Source organism: Apiospora aurea (genome assembly GCF_038362705.1).
Source record: "Apiospora aurea strain CBS 24483 chromosome Unknown utg000005l_segment0_segment0, whole genome shotgun sequence".
Classification (NCBI taxonomy): domain Eukaryota; kingdom Fungi; phylum Ascomycota; class Sordariomycetes; order Amphisphaeriales; family Apiosporaceae; genus Apiospora; species Apiospora aurea.
The window spans coordinates 3,948,541-3,963,144 of record NW_027117392.1 but is presented as its reverse complement, the minus strand read 5'-3'; the positions used below and the strand labels follow the sequence as shown (position 1 = coordinate 3,963,144).

General features: G+C 55.1%; 5 protein-coding genes across 5 annotated transcripts; 2 read left to right on the top strand and 3 right to left on the bottom strand.

Moving 5' to 3' along the window:
* Window positions 1-1,853: 1,853 nt before the first annotated feature.
* Window positions 1,854-3,113, top strand: PG986_007782 (uncharacterized protein; the record flags this gene model as incomplete). The annotated part of the gene is made up of 2 exons (XM_066844004.1): window positions 1,854-1,905; window positions 1,966-3,113. The coding sequence occupies 2 exons, from the start codon at window positions 1,854-1,856 to the stop codon at window positions 3,111-3,113; spliced, it is 1,200 nt and encodes a 399-aa protein (XP_066700116.1).
* Window positions 3,114-4,511: 1,398 nt separating this feature from the next.
* PG986_007781 (uncharacterized protein) lies at window positions 4,512-6,366 on the bottom strand (the record flags this gene model as incomplete). Its single annotated transcript, XM_066844003.1, has 3 exons — window positions 4,512-5,395; window positions 5,510-6,129; window positions 6,314-6,366. The coding sequence occupies 3 exons, from the start codon at window positions 6,364-6,366 to the stop codon at window positions 4,512-4,514; spliced, it is 1,557 nt and encodes a 518-aa protein (XP_066700115.1).
* A 795-nt stretch (window positions 6,367-7,161) lies between these two features.
* Window positions 7,162-9,039, top strand: PG986_007780 (uncharacterized protein; the record flags this gene model as incomplete). The annotated part of the gene is made up of 5 exons (XM_066844002.1): window positions 7,162-7,685; window positions 7,751-7,775; window positions 7,834-7,870; window positions 7,967-8,838; window positions 8,947-9,039. 5 exons carry the CDS (start codon window positions 7,162-7,164, stop codon window positions 9,037-9,039), a joined length of 1,551 nt encoding a protein of 516 aa, XP_066700114.1.
* Window positions 9,040-9,883: 844 nt separating this feature from the next.
* On the bottom strand, window positions 9,884-10,507 carry PG986_007779 (uncharacterized protein; the record flags this gene model as incomplete). The annotated part of the gene is made up of 1 exon (XM_066844001.1): window positions 9,884-10,507. One exon carries the CDS (start codon window positions 10,505-10,507, stop codon window positions 9,884-9,886), a length of 624 nt encoding a protein of 207 aa, XP_066700113.1.
* Window positions 10,508-12,545: 2,038 nt separating this feature from the next.
* PG986_007778 (Cytochrome P450 monooxygenase BOA3) lies at window positions 12,546-13,964 on the bottom strand (the record flags this gene model as incomplete). The annotated part of the gene is made up of 3 exons (XM_066844000.1): window positions 12,546-13,474; window positions 13,539-13,886; window positions 13,940-13,964. The coding sequence occupies 3 exons, from the start codon at window positions 13,962-13,964 to the stop codon at window positions 12,546-12,548; spliced, it is 1,302 nt and encodes a 433-aa protein (XP_066700112.1).
* Window positions 13,965-14,604: the final 640 nt, after the last annotated feature.

Sequence of the window (14,604 nt, the reverse complement as noted above, 5' to 3'; positions counted from 1 at the left end):
AGCTAACATAGGCAGGGGAGGCAAAGATATTGAAGCCCACCTCGGCCGGGCTCAGTTCAGCAGGGCCAAGGTACAGTGCAACCAATCAGAACAATGTTGCAGTACCTGACCTCTGCTAAAGCACGCACCCTTGCATAGTGGAGGATTAGATTTCATGTGCTCTTATGGGTGGTAGGTAGCGGTACTTGTGGGAGGGCGGCGCAGGTGGTGCGATGTGCAAGTCCCCCAGTCCCAGTGCCCGTCGATTTGCCAGGCCCATTTGCCCATTTCCCTCTCACTCCAGTGACTCCCTCCCTCCCGCCTGCATGTTCCTGGATCCCACCCCCTTTAGACCCGCCCGGTTTATTTTTCTACCCATTGCCTCCCATCCCCAAAAGGCCACTTGAATTCCAAAACGTTTCGGCTTCTCCTGAACGTGACTGACCTTTCCTCCTTCCATAAACCTTTTCTCCCTCCCGTTTTCCCCTTCAAATTCATTCGTTTGTCGATATTCCTGCCAGTACCAGAGGAAGAGCACTCGCTCCATAGCTTCCTCGCTTTAATAACTTGACCTCTCAATCCCCGCCAACGCATCTCGAAGAACCGCCCAACAACCGATACCCCGATCCTCAACTCAACTCAACTCAAAAACTACATCGACCGAACCACGAAACGAGTAATTCTTTTTTGGGGTTGTGAAGTAGAAGAGTCAATTCCAACCAGTGTACTACTTCAGTTCTGGTTTTTTTGTGTAAGAAAAAGCAGCAAAGGTTTGTACATCCATGTTTTTATCTTCACACGCAACTATCCCATCACGGGTTTGCTCTTGCACATACACATACACAACCACATACACAAGGTCGAGAGAGCGATCATGCCTAGTATTCGCAAGCAGCCAGCCAGCAACAGGACGGCGACTTGGAGAGTAAATGGGGAGACGACGCGCGTTCCGCATACTATCCCATCGCAGAAGCTGCTGTCTTGGGGCGGTGTCACGACCTGCAAAGGTCTGGACTGCCATGCCGTGCCAGTACGCGGCTTCGCTTTCCTTGCCCAGGAATGCACTACTGTGGCTCTAATTCTCTAGCGTGCAATAGCTAGCCAGTGGCGCGTACGATGGGAGCTGTCGGTCGGGTTAACGGCCATTGGCGAATGACGGACAGCCAGTCGTCCCATCGTAGCAACAACCACTGTCGAGCTGCCGCCAAGGGGTCTAGTTTCCCTCATACGCTATTGAGTCCAGAGCCACAGTTGAGTTGCGAATCCCAGGAGCAGCCTCCTGAATGGACATTGCTCGTTGATCGAAAATGCGATCTGCAGTCGTCTATTGCCTGGTGGCTATGGAATGCCGTTCCCACATCGCCTGCATTGTCAACAGGACGACTCTGGTTGAAGCAACGGGCTGTTTGGTGGAAGTCTCCAATAACAACTCCGGAACATCCCGACCACCACCGATTGTTGTAGTAAACAAACGGCGGTGCAGTCATTGCTAATCACAATGGTTTGGCTGCTCTTTCTCGCCCTGATCGGCAGCTGTGAATGACTCCTGCTCGTCGAAGCGAACCTAGTTTCTTCAAGCTGTGCGAGCCCGGCGCACCTTTGATTCAATCCTCCTGTATCCATTCCCTCTCCCCCAAAAACATACCCGATCCAGTCGGGAAAGTCGACTGCCTTCGAGCAAAGTCAACATTGATTTTTGGAGCACACTACACTCAACTTTTCGAGATATTTATTCCCACAATCGTTGCTGAGTCTGTTTCCCCAGCGGAAGCTTGCACTCATCAACCGCCTCACCATTCCATCATCAAACTCCCATCACAGCGTCTCCGAAGAAATAAAACTGACCAAGCGTTTTTGACGAACAGTTTATCAAGATGTTCACCAAGCAAATCGTTTCGGCTATTGCCGCCGTCGGCATGGCCACTGGTAAGTCTTGGCATCCCAACCGCCGCCGTACGTTTTCAATAATTAACAGTTCAATCACAGGCGCCATGGCGTTCGACTGCAAGGACGATCTCATCAAGATCTCTTCCTCCGGCGATGCTACCCAGCTCGGTAACTGCAAGACTGTTAAGGGCAGCGTTACTGTTACCCCCGGTGATGCCGAGCTCGACTTCGGCAAGCTGTCCCAGATTGGCGGCGACCTGACTTGCGAAAACAACGGCCAGATCATCAGCCTGAAGGCTGGTTCGCTGACCTCGATCGGCAAGGAGTTCCGCCTTCAGAACGCTACTCAGCTTTCCAACCTGGCTTTCACCTCGCTGAACTCGGTTGGCAGCCTCAAGTTCCTGTCTCTGAACGGTCTTACTGCCCTCAACTTTGGCTCCGAGGGTGTTAAGAAGGCCGACACGGTTATCATCTCCGATACCCGTCTGAGCAGCTTGGAGGGTATCAACGTCGAGACTGTCAAGGATTTGGACATCAACAACAACAAGTTCCTCACCAAGTTCACTTCCAGCATCAAGAGCTTGAGCAACCTCCTCAACATCAACGCCAACGGCCTGAAGCTGAGCGTCGAGATGCCCAACATTGAGTGGCTTGCCAATGCTACTATCTCTAACGTCACCGAGTACTCCAGCCCCTCTCTGGCTACCGTCAACGGCTCTCTCCGCTTCGACTCCAACTTCTTCGAGTCTGTCTCTCTCCTCAACCTCACTGAGATCCAGACGGGTGATCTGTCTTTCGTCGGCAACTCCGAAGTCAAGAACATCAGCTTCCCTCAGTTGACCAAGGTCGGTGGTGGTTTCACCATTGCCAACAACACCGCGCTTGAGAAGCTCACCTCGTTCCCCAAGCTGGAAATGATTGGTGGTGCCGTCATACTCCGAGGCTCTTTCGATGATGTCAAGCTCCCTGCCCTTGACGATGTCCGTGGTGTCTTCCAGATCACCTCTACCGAGAACATCCAGTCCTCTTGCGATGAGTTCAAGAAGCTTGGCAACAAGGTCGCCGGTGACGGTGGCAACATTGACTGCACCAGCAACAACGAGAACGCCAACAACGACACCTCCAGCACTGGCAGCAGCGACGGCAACGACGGCGACGACAAGAGCAGTGCTTCTTCCATGTCCATGAGCATGTCTACCGTCTTCAGCTTGGCCACTGTTGGTGCCCTTGTCACCTTCTTCCTGTAAACGGGATCAAATTGAGTAAAAGTGCTGGAGATTTGGCTTTTGGAGGCGTTTGCAAACTTTCCCTTCCTGTGTATGCAGAACTCTCGTCATTGTCATTTCTTTAGCCTCGTGTCTGCAAGTTGGGCTACGTACAAGGATTCACTAGACTTAATACCTACGCATCTGTAACCGAAGCTTCACTGTTGCCCCTGTGACGTTTCTCAAGTACTCGACTACGCCCAACAGAACGCCTTTCATCCTTTGCGACCTTGGTCCCCAGAACGAGAAATGATATATGAAGCGGAGTATTGCACACTGGCGTTGCTCGATGTTGTATGGTGAGCAATGAATGGGGATGGTCGGAGTTTATATTGATAAGGGAAGGTGAAGAGTGGTGGTGTATTATGCTGTTGTAGGAGGGTAGACGTGTAAATCAGATTGTGAGAAGACAAGTAGACGGACACAATAACATATTGTTCTTCTATACTCCATTGAATCATTGTAACTCGTATGTTCTTTCAAGTTCATCCCATGACTCGTGATAATCTTTAGTAGGCCGATTCTTCGAGTTTCGAATATCACTAATGAAGTTGCCCCCTAGTTTTGTATGTAAGCATTACCACGACCACGAAATTGATCTGCCTTCTACTGTTGTAAAAAAGCTATAGGTATGGCACCAGAACGGGGGCGTTGCTATAAGCTGGAGTTCCTCTCCTACCCCTTCTTGTCCGGGCGACTATTTGCCTGCTTCGTGAAGGGAACTGGGCATTGGACTTGCTGCCGTGGTACTATTCACCATTGTTACATGGGCAGAAACTCGTCGAGTGTAATGTGAGATCCAGCACTTCAGGTGTAACTATCACCCACGAACAAGGGGTACAACTAAGACATAAACCGCCTTCGTAGCAAGGTCGGCCGTTCGCTCGGGGGTCACTACCCAAACAACACGTACATATATACGCATATATTACATTACATAGGCACAGGCACGAGCACGAGCACGAGAGAACCATGAGCGGGTACGGTGTAGTAGCAGCGTGCCATGTCAAACAAATAACGGGTGTGCGACGGAGCAGATACGGAATCGAGAACATCTCAGTTGGGCTTATTCATACCCTTCCACAAACGAACCTTGGGTTGTTTGTTTGTGGACGGCCAGCGATCTGGTGACCACCTTGCATGTGCTCAGTGTGTCTCATCCCAACAGGTTGGTAAACGGGCGGCCTCGCCATCTGGCCGCCCAAGGCTACCGGAAAAGATATCCTCGTCGGCGACGTGGTTCCACGAAGTATCCATGTACTAAAATTGCGGTCAACGCTACCAAAACCCCTTCGCTATCAAGAATAACAAAAAATTGCTTCACGACGCTCGTCGAATATGTGAATCTTGGTGAAGAAACAGTTCTCGTTCCCCTTCCTACTATTCGTAGATGCCCTTCTCAAAGGCCTCCAGATCGTAGTACTGCGGCTCAATGGCACTGCCTGCGAAGACGCGGCCGTCTAAAGCATTGACAGCCCGGAGGGCGCTCACCTGGTCCACGAACTTGATGTAGACATTATGGCCCTGCACGTCGATGTACAACCGCTCCACGCGGCCGTAGTTGTCGCCGCACTCCTCGCCGATTTCCTGGCCCAGCCCCTCCTCGACCTCGTGCTGCAGGTCCTCGATGTTGTCGAGCATGCGGCGCAGCACGATGACGGGCGAGAGGGCGCCGAACTTGCCGGCGCTGCTGCTAGGGGCGTCGCCATCCTTCTTGTTGCTGTTTCGGGATGCGTCGATGATGCGGCCGCGGCCGCCTGGTTCGGCCCAGCCGCCACCCTCCGAGTCGGGACGCTTGCGCCGCTTCTCGACCTGTACGCGCAGGGGCTGCGCGATACCGCTGTTGTCTGCGCCGAGGCCTTGGCCCTTGGACCAGCCGTACTTGGACATGAGACGGGCCGCAAAGCCTCTCTGGCCGGGAAGGTTGCTGCGCGGCGCATCGTCGGCAGCGGCAGCGGCGGCTTCTGGCTCGTCCACATCCATTGATTCCGCGTCGTTCTCCGGTGCTGATGGCACGGGAGGGGGAAGGATCTGGTTGTACATAGCGCACGGGCGCCCGAGAGATGGTAGAGACATCGGGTTCGGGTGGTGGAGGCGGCGGCGCAGATGCCGCGTTTGATGAATTGGACGGCGGAGGTAGAGGAGGCGCATGGGACGAGGGCGGTGGAGGTGGAGGGACAGCCACTCCCTGAGACAGAGCCAGTCGACGCGCATATGCATCGTCACCGGTCTTGTCATCTGGTATCGCAGCGCGTGGTGGTGACCTGGGCGGTGGGGCGAAGGCGTATGAGTTGGGCGGCGCAAACTGGTCTGGAGCAGAGATAACATTAGTATATAGACGTGAGACGAGAGAAGATAATATAAGAGGCCCAACTTACTTGTCATGGGCCTGTCGTTGCCGCCGCCGTCGTCGCTGCTATTCCAGCTGGACTGTCTCTTGGCCGGGCGTCTATGCCGGTACAGTAATGCCTTCCATTCCTGAACCTCCCGTATCCGCTCATCGCTGCGCAGATACTCGTCTACGTTGGTCGGCCTGGAAGGGTCGTAGATCTCGTCCCAATCGGTCTCGACGGGCGCGGCATCCTTGGCCTTCTTCTTCTTCTTCCGGCCGCCCCTCGACCGCTTCTCCTCGCCGGTGTACATCCAGTCGTCGTCCTCGGTCGCGGCCCAGTCGGCGAGTGAGCTCTTGACTGGCGGCGGTGCATTGTTGGCCGCGGCTGGCGCATTATTTGTACCAGCAGCAGCAGTAGCAGTTGCAGCGGGTGGGGCTTTGGGAAAGCCGACCTTGGGCTTTTGCGCCGTCTTCTGTTGCGGGCGCCTGATGGGCTGAAAGTGCAGCGCGGGATTGACGACGGACTTCTTGGAAGCTGCCGCCGCGGCCTCTTGGTCTTTGACTGCGCTCAGGGCTTCGTGCGAGACGACGGGGGCGCGCGAGATGGAGGCAGAGGAGTCGGCCGGGGGTCGAGCAGGTCGGCGTAGAGAGACAGGCCGCCACCGCCTGGTCGCGGCGGGGGAGGCGGTTGTGGTTCCGACATGGCAGGGCAGAGGCGTTGGGCGAGCAGCTGTGCGTAAGTCAGGTAGATATCAAGGCCGTCCGCCGGTGGTCCTCTAATGGGCGCAATGGTGGCAGCCAGTATGACGAAGCCGGAATTGGAGAGCTTCTGAAATTGATTTGTTCGAACGGAGCCTCGTTATCTTGGCAATGGAGCTCAAAGCTTGGGGGTGCAGGGATCATGTGCCCGCCCTCCTGTAGGCCGTTACAACCGATCCCAGCCAACCCAACAGCGCCAAACAGGTACCTAACCCCCCCCCCCCCAAGACCTGCTAAACCCAGGCCTGTCGAGCCCGAGTAGCCGGTCTTGCCTACGGCGCTGCAATGCGCCCCATTCTCGGCATGAATTTTGTTGGAAATGTACGCGCATGCAAGGCCACGCTTCGCTACGTCGGTTGCCCATTGCCGTGCCTTTTTTGGGGGAGCTGACCGCTCAAGCTCAAGCTCAAACAGCAACTTGGGGCCAGAGCAGTGGTATAGGTATTTCCAAGGGATTTCCAAGGGATTTCCAAGGTATTGTGTAACAAACTTACGACGGGATCGTCCGACAGCCGAAGCAGGACCTGACAAGTCTGGACAAGGTCTCATCGTCCCAACTGAGGGAGGGCCCAGTATACTTAACTTACTTACTTAAGGACCCGGATTGCGACATCTTCGCTATGCCGATTTGCCTTCCGATCTGAGATTCCCCTTCCTTCTTATCTACTCGGCCACTGGATTGTTGACGTGTTAGTAGATTAGAGCTCCATCTTCCCTGTTCTGTTACTCTTGTAGACAGACACCCAAGACACCGAAGCTCGTACTGCCATTACTACCTAGAAGGCACAGTCGACTGGCCTGAATCCCCTCCTCAACTACCCCTCGTATACTTGCTACCTACGTACATACCTACTTGTTAGCTTAAGCTATCTGCCGTCTTAGTCTCGAACTGCATCTAGCTAGCCAGGAGCTCTATACAACCCTATACAGACAGCCGCCATGTCGACCAGCCCGACCCTCCGTTCCGAGATCCGCGGCGATGCCAATGCCGTCGCCGTCATAGTTCCCTCCAAACCCAGTGCCCTCACTGTCACCTACGGCGACCTCCAAAAAGAGTGCCTCTCCTACCAGCGCAAGCTGGCCGCCCTCGGCATCGGCCATGCCTCGGCCGTCTCCATTGCCACGGCGAACTCGTACGAGTTCATCGTCTCCTTCCTTGCGACCTCGTGGCAGCGGGCCATCGCCGCCCCCTTGAACTCGGCCTACAAGCAGGAGGAGTTCGAGTTCTATATCGACGACCTCAAGTCCGCCATCGTCCTCGTGCCCCGCGGCGCCTACGAGGCCAACACGGCCGCTGTCCTCGCCGCCAAGAAGTACAATGCGGCCATTGCCGAGTCCTACTGGGACGACGTGAAGAAGGAGGTGGCGCTGGACGTCAAGGAATACGGTCAGTTGAAGGGCAAGGCGGAAGAGAAGGTGCTCGAAGCGCAGGTCGACGATATCGCCCTCGTCCTACATACAAGGTAAACAACCTCCGTTGCGGGAACTAAATTGGCATTGATACTGATTCTCCTCCTCCGCTGCTTAGTGGAACTACCGGGCGACCCAAAGCCGTAAGTCTGGCCCTGATCCTCGAATCCAGGTGAACAGGGACACTCATGTTGGTTCTAGGTACCATTGACACACGGCAACTTGACTCGAACTATGGGTGAGTACTCAGTGCTTTGTTTCTCCTGCTGAAGTTCTCCGCGACCTGTCATATATGGTCGGAGTTGGGGGTCAATGGACTAATACGAGACCTCAGAGAACATCCGTGGTACCTACCAGCTCACTGCCGAGGATCGCACCATGCTGGTCATGCCCCTTTTCCACGTCCACGGACTCCTGTGCGCTCTCCTCGCGCCCCTGTCTACCGGCGGTTCCGTGGTGGTGCCGACCAGATTCTCGGCGTCCGAGTTCTGGGCCGACTTTGTTGAGCACAAGGCGAATTGGTACACGGCCGTGCCCACGATCCACCAGATCCTCCTCAGGTCGCCCATCCCCGACCCGCTGCCGCAGATCCGCTTCATTCGGTCCTGCTCCTCACCGCTGTCGCCCGCCGTCTTTGAGAAGCTCGAGGCCACCTTCCACGCGCCCGTGCTTGAGGCCTACGCCATGACCGAGGCCTCCCACCAGATGACGTCGAACCCTCTGCCGCCGGCGCAGCGCAAGCCCGGCACCGTCGGCCTGGGCCAGGGCGTCGAGGTCAAGATCCTGAACGACGTCGGCGACGAGGTGCCCCAGGGCGGCGAGGGCGAGATTTGCATTCGCGGCCCCAACGTGACCAAGGGCTACCTCAACAACCCGGACGCCAACGCGTCCTCGTTCCACAGCCCGTCGGGCTTCTTCCGCACGGGCGACCAGGGCCGCCTCGACGAGGACGGCTACGTGGTCATCACCGGCCGCATCAAGGAGCTCATCAACAAGGGCGGCGAGAAGATCAGCCCCATCGAGCTCGACAACGTCCTCACGCGCCACCCCGCCGTCTCCGAGGCCGTCAGCTTCGCCATCCCCGACGAGCTGTACGGCCAGGACATTGGCGTCGCCGTCGTGCTCAAGGCCGGCGAGAAGCTAGAGCAGGCCGAGCTGCGCACGTGGATGGCCGAGAAGGTGGCCAAGTTCAAGATCCCGAAACAGGTGAGTTTGTTTGCGTCGCGTGACATTTTCTGCTTATAATGATAGCCCCCTCCCCCTTTTTTGGACCAGAGTGGGAATGACTGACCAGGCTGATTAAAACAAATGCAGATCTACTTCACCGAAGTCATGCCCAAGACGGCCACTGGCAAGATCCAGAGGCGCATTGTAGCCGACACGATGCTCAAGCAGTCCCAGCTGTAAGAGGAACGATGACATTCTAGTGTCTGATACGGCTTTCTTCGTACATGTATAGAATATGAGTAGACTATGAGAAGAGGGAAGATCCTCTCGGATACGTTGCTTAAGAGGTTACGAGTCAAAAGTTACAGATAATGATCACTTTCATGTAAAAGACTTGCAAGATATACGTGTGCATAAATGTATGCTTCATTGATTTGTGTGTGTTTGATGTAATACTACTGGCAAGCAGTAAGAGAGGGAGGGGTATCTTTTTTTTTTTTTTTTTTTTTTTTAGCTTTTACCCCCTGCAAAACTCCAAAAACTCTTGCACCAGACCTTGGGTGCTCCCATGCAATGGTGGCAAGGAAGAGCGGCCCCGGGCTGTGTAAAAGGCAATGGAGGGTTTTTGGATAACCAATACAGGTATGATATGTTCTCAAACAATAAAAATAGAGTCTCCAAAGCCCTTGGGACCATCCAACCAGGAACACCATAATCGTCCCACCACCAAGAAACGCCGCCCCGACCATGATCCAATCGATTTGAAAGGATCCGGGAAAATAAAAAAGTAAAAGAAAAAAAATTGAAGGATAAACTCCCGAAAATGCCTGTGGTTTGGAAAATTGTTGCGCTGTTCGCTTCGCCATTGAAAAAAGTGATTTCGTGTCAGAGGTCGTGTCATGTCGTGTCATGCTGCATGCAGCTTGCAGCTTACAACCCTGCACCACCCTCCCTCAGAAGTGGTGGTGGCTTGATGGTGCCATTGTTGCCGTATAAAAAATAAATCGTCGCGGCAGTTGAGTTGAGAGTAGTACAGTAAGAGGAGTGAAATATGCTGGATCGGTAGAGATGGAGAGAGGGAAAATCAGCCCATGGAGAAAAAGGCGTCCTCGTCCTCATCCCATTCGGCATAAGTGCTGGCCGCTCCTGGTGAGTTCCAGTTGACAGAGTCGATAGTTTCTGCGGCTGCCGCTCCTGGCGTAAATGGCGGCTGTGGCGGGGAGAAGGAGGAGGAGGGTGAGCGCGTAGGAGGAGTAGAAGCAACGGTGTGGACTTCGTTGATCATTGCCTCCTGCCGGCGGACCTCGGCCTCGGCCCGCTGCGTGGACAGGCGCACCGCCTGCTCGAGGGAGGCGTAGACCATGACGGGGACGGCGAAGCCGCTGCTGTAGTCGATGACCTGGAAGGGCTCTGCCTCGTCCTCGGGCGCGCTCGAGACCGAGGAGACGACGGACCCGCAGTCCGAGAAGACAGACCGGGTGTCGTCGTCGTCGTCATCGTACTCAGAATCATCGTCGTATGACTCGTAGGCTTCGTCGTACGACGCGAGTGTGGAGGAGGCGGGATAGCGGCTGTGGGGAATTATGGGCGATGAGGGGAAGGAGTTCGCCAGCTGCAGCGTGGGGGAGGTGAGCTCCAGCGGCTTCGTGACCAAGGACTTGATCACGACCTGGGCCGGGTAGTCCTCGAACTGGTGGGAAATGGCCATGGTGTTTGTGCGTGAGTGCGCGAGAAGGCGATTCTTTCTTTGCGCGGGCGAGAGTGATGAGTGAGAGAAAACCGGTCTAATCTGTACTGTCCGTTGCGACGACGACGACGACGACGACGACAGGTCTCGATATTCAGATGTCAGGTAGGAGCTGGTTAAGGATGAGTCGTATGTATGGCAAGTAAGGTTTCCTGTCAAGAGTGTCGAGAGTTCTGCATGTCTCAGGGGAGGGGATAGACGGGGAGAGGTATTTATGAGGGTTGGTAGGTTGGTAGGTTGGTAAGGGAGGAAGCAGCAGGCCGCGAAGCTTATATCCAGCCAACCACGAGTTGAGCTTGTTGCAGGATGGGGAAGCAATGGGGAAGCAATGGAGGCCAATTGGCCTATGAGATCAGATGACGGGAGCCGTGTCACCACCTTGCTACCGCTATAGTAATTGGTATTGCTGTGTGAGGCTTGCTGGTATCATGGGGTTCTTTCGGCTTGGCAAGTGGGAGGAGGCTGTTCGGCATTACGAGCAGCGCCGGGGGTGCTGATGATCAGGCGCGGTGAGCCAAGCCCGTGATTCGATGATTATTGTTTTTATTTTTATTTTATTACTTTATCTAGCTCCTGTGACATGACAGTCTCTCTCCTACATACTACGACTGTACTGGACTGTAGCTCTGTAGTCTGGCATTCCCGCTGCCGATCTTCGGTGTGCAGCAGCAGCGAGAGGAAAAAAAGACGACATCCACCGTCCCGCCCTTAGGTTAACCTTAGGTAGCAGCAAATATTATGGAGGGGAATGCGAGATGGGAATTGGTCGCAGCGGTCGCGCCCACTCTTGGCACTGGAGTTATTGTATCATAAGTCGTTTGCGCAGCGGAACCTGGCAGGAATCCGAATCAGGGTCCAGGGCACTCACTCCTGGGCACCTCCGGGCACCTCTTGGCTTATTTTAGCATGGCGGCGTAGTACCAGCAGCACCGGTCGGGCGTATCAAATCTCGCTCTGCCTGCTGGAGTTTGGAGATGTCCTGCTGGTGTGGGTGGCTCCCGAAAGCAAAGACGTTTGTCTGTCTGTGCCCGATAACGAGAGATTGAGACATGTCTTGTGCGACATCACTGCGCCCGCCCGCCCGCAACACCCGCAGCGCCCGCCATGCCATGTGAAAAGCACACACCCAGCCAGTGCCCGATGACGCACCAAAACATCACCAGAGCCGATGATGACCGATGATAGCCCTACCAACTCTGACTTTTTTTTTTCCTTTACTGCGCTTTTCTTCTCGATCAAATGGTTTTTTTTCTAGCTGGCCTTCAATTCGCTCGCTTTTAAACTGGGAACTCGGCATCTTCGCGCTTATCTCTGAAATAACGAAGCCACGAGATATCGCCGCTACTCAATAAGTCTGGCATTGGTTGTCTTTCCTGGTGCGTCTGCCAAGGCAGACCCTACCTCTTCTGTACTACCAACTACTTACTACCTGCCACGAATATTTTTTCGAAAGAGTACGGAGTAGAAGACGCAGATCCATTCATTGTCATTGTCATCACACAGCCCCTCGGGTTGCGTTTCGAAACGGTTCGCTACAGAGGCCAGATGCCAGAGGGCCAAGAAAGTTGATATTGGACCGCGCTTGGCGTTTTGAAATTTGTCTGGCCCCCGGCAGTTGAGATGCATTCCGACTATTGGAAGCAAGCGATATGAGCCATTCTAGGCCATGTAGTGACGCCCCCAAAACATTGGCTTGGCTTGTCTTGGCGGTGTTTTGGCACGGGATCCGCATCCCACGGTAGATCATCTAATTAAAGAAACCAGCGAAACAACAACAACCCGCGATGTTTGGGATATCGGACAAACGAACTAGTAAGTCTTCGGGACCAAGGAGTCCCCCGATCCTCCCCCTTCGATGCGGAGGATCCTTGATGAAGCTCAGCTCTGTCTCATGCCCGCGGGGGTTTTCGATACGTGCACTTGATCATGTTGCATTAGGAGGGGGGTCCGACTTAAAAATATATACACAGTACAACCGAGGAATGCCCTTGAGCCTCCTTCATTCTTGGACCGGAACAAAATGCGCCATGAGCTCCGGCTTCTTCCACATGAAGTGCATCTTGCATCCGGCAAGCCAGTCATACCCCTTGGTCCGGTCCGCCTCCAAGACCCAGTCGTAGCGGTATACCAGCTTGGCCAACGTGATGCGCATCTCCAGCCACGAGAGGTTGATGCCCAGGCATGCCCGCGGGCCAATGCTGAATGGCGCCGAGTAGGGCTTCTCCTTCTGCTTTCGCTCGCCTAGCCAACGTTCGGGCTCGAACGCATCGTGGGCAGGGACGCACCGCGGATCGCGGCCCATGGCAAACGGGGCTCCCGTGACCGATGTGCCCTGGGGGACATAGTGCCCGTCTACGGACTCCCCGGGCGAGATGCGAGGGCCTCCTGTGGGCACGGGTGCGAACAGACGCATCGACTCGTCGAGGGCGGCGTTGAGGTACGGCAGCTTGGCCACGGCGTCGCCGGTGATGGCCTGGTAAGACCCGAAGCTCGAGCGGACCTCTTTCTGTAGCTCCTGGCGCGTGGCCGGGTTCGTCGTCAGGAACCAGAAGGTGGCAGCCAGTGCTGTCGAGCTCGTCTCCGCGCCGGCGCTCAAGAGCACGTTGGCCTCGGACGCCAGCTCGGCCTCGCTGAGGTCGCCGTGCTTCAGGGCATGGTCGAAGAAGTCGTCCATGTGCGTGTCGCCCAGGTCGATGCGCTTGCGCACCTTCTCCCTGGTGAGGTCGGCGTGCTGCTTGTTGCTCGCGATGATGGCCTGGCCCGAGCGGGAAAAGTAGGGCACCAGGCCGAGAACGAAGCCGAGCCCCGGCATGCGCGGTCGCATCGAGTACAGCGAGGCCGCGAATAGTGAGTCGAGCAGAATCGAGACCCAATAGTGTGAGCGTGCATCCTTGACGGCTCCGAACGGCTCTCCGAACGTCAGGTGGCCTGCATGCAATCGGTCAGGGCCATGGCTTTCTCTCCATCATACTGTTAGAACTCAAATACGTACCCATGATATCGAATGTCAACCACTCGAAAGCCTTGGTCACGTCGACGCCGCCAGTAGCGCCGGAACTCACCCGCTCCAGCTGGTCCATGAGGAGGTCGACGTACTCGTGGATGACGTGCTCCTGGTCACGCAAAGACTGCGTCCGGAAGGCAGGTTGCATCAGCTTGAGCTTTTGCGCGTGCTTTTCGGGGTTCATCTCGTACGCAATGTTCGAAGGCTGGCCGATGTCGTACATCATGGGGTCCTTGGTGAACAGCTTCCGGGTCTTGGACGGGGCACCGTAGATGTCCTTGAACGCTTCCTGCGTCACAAACGACAGCTCATTCGGGGCAATGCGTACCACGTCACCTTTGCCCATACGTTAGCAGTATACTACCGAGGCATCAGAAGAACAGGCATACCGTATCGCTTATGCGCATCCTCCATGACACAGGGCCACCGGCCTCCGACATACGTCCAGATATACCATAGCTATGTCCCTTTGTTAGTGTCCTGGGGGTTTGGGGGTTGTTCAGGTTGGACCAACTTCGGAAACGGCTGCTAATCTAGGCCCGGGGAACTTGGCCAAGGGATGAAACCAAAGCGAGTAGATACACCACGACGCCCAGTATACAGATAGCTAAGGTTTCTGGTTAGCCTGGCAGTCTGTTTACTACGACAGGAAGGGTGTGCGTACCAGAGACAGTGCTCCGTACGCCAGCGTTGTCCAGGCCATGGCCTATGCAGTAAGTACTCTGCGAAAAGAAACCCGCTCAGGAAGATTCCAAAATGAACGACAACTTCTCAAATCGCATCGCCATTCCCTTCCCCCGGGTAAGATCTGGTTTGATCTTATAAATATGGCCGAAGCGATGGGGATCAGCAGGTTTGCTCACGAGACGGGCATATCTGGGCGCGAGGGGGTATGGGATCACGTCTCCCAGCGGGTTCTGGTTGTATGCGTATCACGGTTGTGTATACCGCTATCTTCTATAAGTCCGGTGCTCCCATCGGCATTGTGCGTCTAGGCGCGCGACATACATGTGAACTATGCCTTACAGGGTGCATACCGAACCTATCAGAGTGG